This window comes from Capsicum annuum, chromosome 7 (assembly GCF_002878395.1).
Source record: "Capsicum annuum cultivar UCD-10X-F1 chromosome 7, UCD10Xv1.1, whole genome shotgun sequence".
In the NCBI taxonomy this organism is placed as follows: domain Eukaryota; kingdom Viridiplantae; phylum Streptophyta; class Magnoliopsida; order Solanales; family Solanaceae; genus Capsicum; species Capsicum annuum.
In genome coordinates this window covers 202,218,694-202,226,530 of record NC_061117.1, presented here as the reverse complement: position 1 = coordinate 202,226,530, position 7,837 = coordinate 202,218,694, and the positions used below count along the sequence as shown (strand labels likewise).

General features: G+C 31.3%; 1 protein-coding gene and 1 long non-coding RNA gene across 2 annotated transcripts; one reads left to right on the top strand and one right to left on the bottom strand.

The window, feature by feature from the left end:
* The first annotated feature begins 1,388 nt into the window (after positions 1-1,388).
* Positions 1,389-4,223, top strand: LOC107878319. The gene is made up of 3 exons (XR_001676829.2): positions 1,389-1,570; positions 2,302-2,372; positions 3,503-4,223. It is a non-coding gene; the product is annotated as an uncharacterized LOC107878319 (long non-coding RNA).
* A 1,105-nt stretch (positions 4,224-5,328) lies between these two features.
* On the bottom strand, positions 5,329-7,203 carry LOC107878318 (endochitinase 4). Its single transcript, XM_016725253.2, has 3 exons — positions 6,608-7,203; positions 6,197-6,350; positions 5,329-5,886 (listed from the first exon to the last, which is right to left on the bottom strand). The coding sequence occupies exons 1-3, from the start codon at positions 7,053-7,055 to the stop codon at positions 5,493-5,495; spliced, it is 996 nt and encodes a 331-aa protein (XP_016580739.1). The 5' UTR covers positions 7,056-7,203; the 3' UTR covers positions 5,329-5,492.
* Between the last annotated feature and the right edge of the window lie 634 nt (positions 7,204-7,837).

Sequence of the window (7,837 nt, the reverse complement as noted above, 5' to 3'; positions counted from 1 at the left end):
ATAAAAAATAAAATAGACATTTATGACATGTCTGCTTCAGCTGCTTCAACTGTAATTTACATTACTCTTAATTAAATATTATATCTCTAATTAAATATTATAAGTCAATTACATATTAAAAAATTAATAATATGTAATTAAAAAATAGACATTTATGACATGTCAGATTTAACTGCTTCAACTGTAATTTTACCGTATCACTCGTAATTAATTACTATAAGTCATCTAAGTATTAGAAAAATAATAATTTTTAATACAAAAGGTAAAATAGACTTAAAATAAAAATTAACACTTGATGTTTTGAATTAACTAGACGACTTGTATGAGACCCTCTTAAATTTTTTTTACAGGTATGTTTTTAAAGTAATTATCCTATATAAAAATTAATAATATTTAATAAAAAAGACAAAACAGACATAAAATTAAAATTAACACTTGATGTTTTAAATTAACTTGATGGCTTATATGAAACTCTCTTAAATTTTTTTAACAGGTATTTTTTTAAAGTAATTCTCCCATATAATAAGTGACAATGAAGCAATTGAAACAGGCTGGTCATGGTCGACATGCCTGCTTCAGCTGCTTTAACCATAATTTTACTATATCATCCTTAATTAATTATTATAACTTATTTATGTATTAAAAAATAATAATATTTAATAAATAAAGTAAAATAGACATTAATGACATAATTGCTTCAACTGTTTCAGTCGTGATTTTACTATATCACTCATAATTAATTATTATAGGTCATTTAAGTATTAAAATATTAATAATATTTAATAAAAAATACAATAGATATAAATGATAAATTAACTCTTGATCTTTTAAATTAACTTGACATCTTATATGGGCCCACTTAATTTTTTTTCATAGGTATTTTTATAATAATTTTACTATATCACTTTTAATTAGTAGAATAGAAGAAAAATGATTATAAATCATGATAATTTAAAAAGTATAATTGACTATCAATGCCATAAAAGTTTGAACAAGGAGAGTAACATAATATCTAAAAATATATTAAAAATATAATTAATTATCTAAATTTTATTTATGTCACATAAATTAAAGCCAAAAAATAATTTATATTGCACGGGCTCTCAATATCTAGTACTCCTTCCGTTTAAAAAAGAATGAACTACTTTTCTTTTTAGTCCATTTAAAAAAGAATGATCCCCTTTCTTTTTTGATAATATTTTAATTTCAACTTTTCACATGACATGTTTAGGACCACAAAATTAAAGAACATTTTGGTACAATTAACATAAATTTAATTTAAGGCTACAAAATTCAATTTTTATTTTTATTTTTTTAAACTTTGTATCAGGTCAAAGTAAATCATTTTTTTTGAAATATGAGGGAGCACTATAGTATATACTACAAGTGAAATTTTGGTTGTACTACAAAAGGCATTTATGTAAATAAAATCAAAGATGAAGGTGAATTAAATTCTCTCATCTGGATATCCAGGTGCTCATCGCGTAGATCCACTATGGCGAGTTCTAAGCTCCATCTGGTTTCCCACTGGGTTCCACACCTAACATTACTTTATTGGTCTCTTCCTCCGGTAAGTATTTCTTCTTTCCTTTTTGTTCAATTTGTTCTTTTCGATTCTGGATTCTTTATATTTTGTTTGTGTTATTTCTTTTTTGTTTTCTTTAATGACCTTTTGGTGTTCTCATACTCTTCTTAGTACGCCTTTTTCTTTGTTGTTTTATTTTTGATAGATTCCATAGGTGGATTTACTGTTGTTCCCGTTTTAAGCCATTTTCATGCTTCAATTTTGAAAGTAAAACTTTCCAGTTTAGTGTTCTCTAATTTGATTGAGTTGTTTTCTGTGTTGCATGTGTTTGTTAAGTGTTGAGATGAATATTAGATATCAGTTTATAGTGACTGACACCTGAAAATTTAGTGACGACAAAAAAAATTTCATAACTGCAGAGGAGATTTACGAGTGAGCTTCAACCGAGGTGTAAATTTTATATGTTTCGTTCAGATTGAACTTGAAAAAAAAATCTCAATTTGTTTCTTCGCGGAATGAGTCCATGCCAATGAAAGTTGTTCAAATCAGGTTTAGTCACAAATTGTTGAAACTTCCAAGTGAGAAAGTCATTTTACATCATTAAAACTAAAATCACTTTGTGCAATAAGAGGACTTCTGATGCAGAGAAAGCCAAGAGATTATCAAGTGGACCCTAAATCACTATTGGAAAAGACTCAGGATTGCCATAATTTCTTTTCTTTTATTATCAAGTCGTACTATACTCTGTTGTTATTCTAATATTTTTATTTGTGCAGGTAAGGTTTTTTTCCTTCTTTGAATTGTGTGTGAGAGGGAAAGGAACATCCGCCACATTGATAGACGTTATGTAAGTTCTCAATTGTTTTATTTGTATTGACTTTGACTTTCTCTTAAGATTTTGAGTTTGTTTTTCAGCATCTAAATTTCATTTGAAGCTCTAAAGCCTCTGATTGTCATGAACAAGTCTTAATTATTTTAAGGAAAGTTCTATTGCCCTTGTCCCAATTTATTTGCTTTAATGGAAGACTCAACCTTAAATCTTTTGTCAAACTTAGTCTTACAAAGATTTTGCTTCGAACTTTATTTTTCAAGACAAAGAACTTACAAGAAATTTCTCGTGGACAAATGGAGGAAGTTGAAACTTTGTAATGTGAAATTTAATTGCACTAGAAATGTTACAAGAAAACTATGTATGCGAACTTTGTGTTCTCTGTATCGATATGCAGATTCTAAACTTAATAACCGAAGATTTTTGGGTTCTTGAAACAAAAGTCTATGCTGGAAAGCAATTAAAGAGCTGCAATGTTTAACTTCACCTTTGTGATAATAAATATGTGCCAGATGCTTTGATTCTCTAAGATTTAACATTCCTGGATAAATAATCACGCCACATGAATGAAATGCTTACTATTTTCTTCAGCGCTAAGTACATCTAATTGGTGTGTAAAAGTGCGTGCTTGATAGGAAGGACAAACATGCATTCATTTTCTTTTACTCACTGAAGATAACAGTTAAATTATGAAGATTATTATTTTTCTCCAAACGACATGATTCATATAGCTGACCAAAAGGACTATTTGAAACTCAAAGATCATCAAGTTCGTTCTTGCTTAGCACATTGGTAGGGGTTCTTGAAATAAAATTTTGCAGCATTTTAATTGCTGAAATGTACCTCCTAGACATCATGCAGTTAAAATCCATAGATAATATAACAATGAAATAAAAAATCCCATTCACGTTCCCCGTTGCCTGAGCTTAAGGAGAGATGTTTAAGATTTTTAACTTAAATCTTTTATCAATGCACGTGAGGTTGTTCTACTTTGTAGTATACAAACAAACATTTGTTGTACAGATATTTGGCTTCAAACTCCAATTGAGTTCAACAGATGTTACTAAATCTTGCAATAGTGACCTCCAGAAGTGTATTTAAATTAGTGATCAGTGTTTTTTTTTAATTATTTTTTATATTGCTTACAGATGAAAATTTGAAGAATCAGAATTCTGAATTTTGCTTGGTTGTCTGGATATCGGGTATGGTGTGATGCCTCTTCCACCTACTTTTTCTTTAGAATATCTTTTGTTGAAGAAAGAAATCCGAAATTGTCGTTTGCTATACTTATCTAATAGATGCAAACTAAAGAGGAAGAAACAAACAAGAAAAGAATGAAGCAGTGCGCCAAGATGTTAGTGATAGAGTAAAAATTTTAACTAGGAGGTTCAAATATGAAAGTAAACACACAAAATATCAAAGGGTTCAACATCTATTATACATCATAAAAGATAATTTTAATCATATGTAAACAGTATAATTTTTTGCGGACCTCCCTTGCCTATATGTGGCTCCGCCCCTACTAGATGTTTGATATATTATTTGACTAAATTTTTCTTGGAGTAAAATGTATTACTTGAAAAGATCCCACAATAAGTGACTACCAAGAAATCAGAAGTCAAACTGAAATTGAAAGTAGAGGAGCTTACTAATGAATGACTTGAAAAGAAGATTAGCTCGCTATCACAAAAAAAAAAAAATATGTAGGAAGAGTCTATTAAACACTAAAAGAAAAGGAGATTGTTCTCACGTCTCTGAGACATACAAATGATAAGGTTTACCTGAAGATTATTCCGATTTGATAATGTATATGTATATAGATATGTACTTAGAAAAATAAGACAGAAAAAAAAAACACAGTTCCCAAAATTAATTTCATCTAGCATATTCAATATTAATTTTATGTATCCAATATAAATTTCATAAAGTTAATCCAAAATATATATATCTAGTATCAAGTTGTTCCACCGAAACTTTTAATACATGTATCAGTGTATAGATACATGCTTAGAAGAAGGAGAAAAAGAAAATAGATACATTTTCATCTAAATAAACATGAAAGAGAACAACTTTAAATTTTTCATTCAAACATCACCAAAAATCGACTAGGAAAACCATCGCTTGCAGCGTGCTTGTCGGTCGGATCTTCTACTTGGAAGAATTCTATAATTTGAAGAGTTCTATAATTTAAAAATTAAAAATCAACAATGGTGAATGAGGAGATGTATAAGCGTTGGATGAGATTTACAGTGAGTTGGAAGTTGTGGTAGAGTTCATTGGTGGCTCATCGATGGTTCTCCTCGATCAGCAGTGGCGGAGACATGAAAGGAGAAGAGAGAAAGAGAGGAAAAACACGATGGTACTAGTAAGGGTGATTTGTGATAAACAATATTGGGATAGACATGAAGAATGAGATTTCCAGTGAAATTGAAAGGGGATTACACAAGATTGGAGGGAGGAGTTGCAACTTGCTATTGGTGTTGGGGTTGGGATGTAAAAAAATAATATGCAAACGAAATGACTTACTAGCCATAGTATATCCCTTACATCCCCTACAGTGCATTTAAATGGATAAATAAATATGTATTAGATATTTAGGTATTTAGGTGGATGGTGATAATTTAAGAAATCATTTCTTTCGATGAAGCTAATACCAAGGAATCAAGTTCAATACAAAACTAAGTGGTAAAATGAACTAGAATTTAGAATCTAACCCTTATTTGGATGAAGATTGAAAAGAATCTTTAAAATATAATAAAAAATAATTTCATGAATCTGATTTTCTTTTTCTATATCGTGTGAAGTGTGGTTAAATTTACTAATTCTAAATAATGATGGGTTGTGTGAAGTGTGGTTAAATTTACTAATTCTAAATAATGATGGGCTGATTGACTACTTAGTACTTGATACTTATTTAGGTGGTTTCAGACTGAACCAACAACTATAATGCTCATTAACATCCGTTACAACTGTAGAAGTTGAACCATCCACCATCGTGGACCGTTTCTGTTTATTAAAATGAAAAACTATTACATGTCATGGTCCCATCAGATTACAACACATTTACATAAGTAAATTTATTTATAGTTTGGCCCTGGATTGTTGTAAGAGAATACAACAAAACAAATGATGAAGTTGTTACATAGAATCGATTAAGAGTCCATTGCCAAAAGATCTCTGATTGCCGCAATCAAGATTGTTACCTGGGCTAACTCCAAGAATTCCACAATACCTCCTATAAAACCCAATCCGATCCTGGACCCTATTGTCATTACCATGACCACATTCCAAGCCACCATTAATGATGTTTGTGGTGACGCCGAATCCAGGGAGGCGGTTGGCTGCTCGGTCAGCGCTGGATGGTTGCCATCTTCCAATGATGACATCGTGGCAAGAAGGCTTTGGTGATTGAGGGGTCATCCAGAACCAGATAGCTGATTTGAATGAGATGACTGGATCCGTGGCAACTAAATCAGGATTGTTTAAAAGGTCAACTCCGATGGCTCTTCCACATGGCCCATAGTTGTAATTGCTGTGTTTATTAATGTCAGAATACACTTAATTAGACCATACAAATTCAATACAAATTATTTTCATTCTAAGTGTTTTGTTTAACTTATTAGTCTAATTCGTTACCACATTATGATTCTTTCATTCGAACTCTCTATATAAATTTTCTGAAACTACTACTCCCTTTGCTTCAATTTGTTTGAATTCTTTCCATTTTATTATATTAAAATAAGACTTTCTACTATAGGAATCTTCGACTTTAAGTTCTCCTTTTTATGATTAATTACTTGCACCATAAAGCCATGACTCTATGCTAAAATTGAATAACTTACTGTGAGATTTGAATGGGACCTCGTCCGAAGTATTTTCTTCCAGGAGCACAAGGCCATTGACCACTTGGTGTACAGTAGTCCCCGGGGCTACCTCTTTCTCTAAGGAAGCAGTATCCCCATGCATATGGTCCATCAGGGGCTGTAGGCCATCCTCCTATCAAGAATACATGCTCCAATTGTTATTTAAGAAACACTCCTACTCAAAATTAGTGAATCATTACTAGTACTTCAACAAATACTAATTTTTAGATCTAGATCCATATATAATTAAGAAATTGTAATGGATCGCATAAAAAATTACTTTACTTTGACAAATAGTAGAGTTTGAATCAAAATTTGTAATGGTTCCATTAAATGTATGTCCTAAAACATAAATATATCAAATCTAAATCCAGGATAAATGGTACATACCGGTAGTTTCATGGGAGGTTTGGGCAAAGAAAGCAGCAATTTCTCTTTTTCGGGCAGTGGTATCACCAGTGGTACCAAAGCCACGAAAAGACCTGGCAGCACTGATGAAGGCATTGTAACTGTAGAAATTACCCTTTCCTTGACATGCATTATCATTGCGATGCTTAAGCATTTGATCAAACATAGAATTTGAGATAACACCACTGATGTCCCCACCAGGACGAGGACCAGGGGTTGGTGGCTTCGGAGAGGGACCCGAAGGACACTGACTTTGACAATTTCCAGGACCACAATAGACATTAGTATTACCACACCAGCCAAATTTGCTGCAACAGAGTCCGGGGGCACAACGTGCACCTCCCGCCTGCTTACCACATTGTTCTGCCGATGCAGCTAGCAATAGGAGAGAAAGTAACAAAGAAAGAGCTGTGAATTCACAAAGCTTCATTTTAATGAAGTAAAAGGTGATGGAAAGAAAGTGGCAAAGTGGAACGTATTTATAGGCACGGAAGGTTATGGAGACATTGCTTAATTTGTCTATTAGTGGTTGTGAGGGAATGACTTTTTGACAAAATTAAATGTTGACTAAACTAAGGTGCCAATCTCATAGCCCTCTGTCATATTCAAACATGTGGCATCTAATAGTAAGCGGCGGCTATTACAAATAAAATCAGTTTAGTGCATTAAAATTCGATTATACACGAAATTTAAAAAAATATTTAATTATAAAATGTGAAAGCTGAGTGACTTTCTGAGTAAAAATGTGAAAGTTGAATGACTTTCTGAATAAAGATCAAAGTTGAGTGACTTTTTGGGATAAAGTTCAAAGTTGAGTGATCATTTAAATTATTAATTCTTATAAAATTTTATTTTATATTTTAGTCTGATTTTTTTGCAGTTTGAATTCGTAATCTTATAATTATATGATAAAATAGAGGCCATTATTGAAACCAAATATTAAATAAATAAGTAGCGGCTATTAGATTCTTATTTTATTTTTAGTAACTATTCATGTCTCATTTGTTTATTTTTTTATGTAATTACATTTTTTCGAGATGGTTAATATTTTTAAGGAGAAGGTCGGTGCCGTGAGAGGAAGAGAAATTAAAAAAATAATGGCGGCTCTTAACTTATTCCAGACTTTCTTCATTTTTAAGGAGTGATATTTTATACAACATTCCAAGAAATAGCATGGGGTTGCTTTAATAACGGGTGGATTTAATTTTTTTT

What these genes read in the sequence shown, in the direction of transcription:
- LOC107878318 (XM_016725253.2), bottom strand. Translation starts at nt 7,055, where the DNA reads ATGAAGCTTTGTGAATTCACAGCTCTTTCTTTGTTACTTTCTCTCCTA. An exon ending in AACCTCCCATGAAACTACCG is followed by an intron (nt 6,351 to 6,607) that starts GTATGTACCATT and finishes TATTCTTGATAG; the next exon opens with GAGGATGGCCTACAGCCCCT. An exon ending in GGTCCCATTCAAATCTCACA is followed by an intron (nt 5,887 to 6,196) that starts GTAAGTTATTCA and finishes TAATAAACACAG; the next exon opens with CAATTACAACTATGGGCCAT.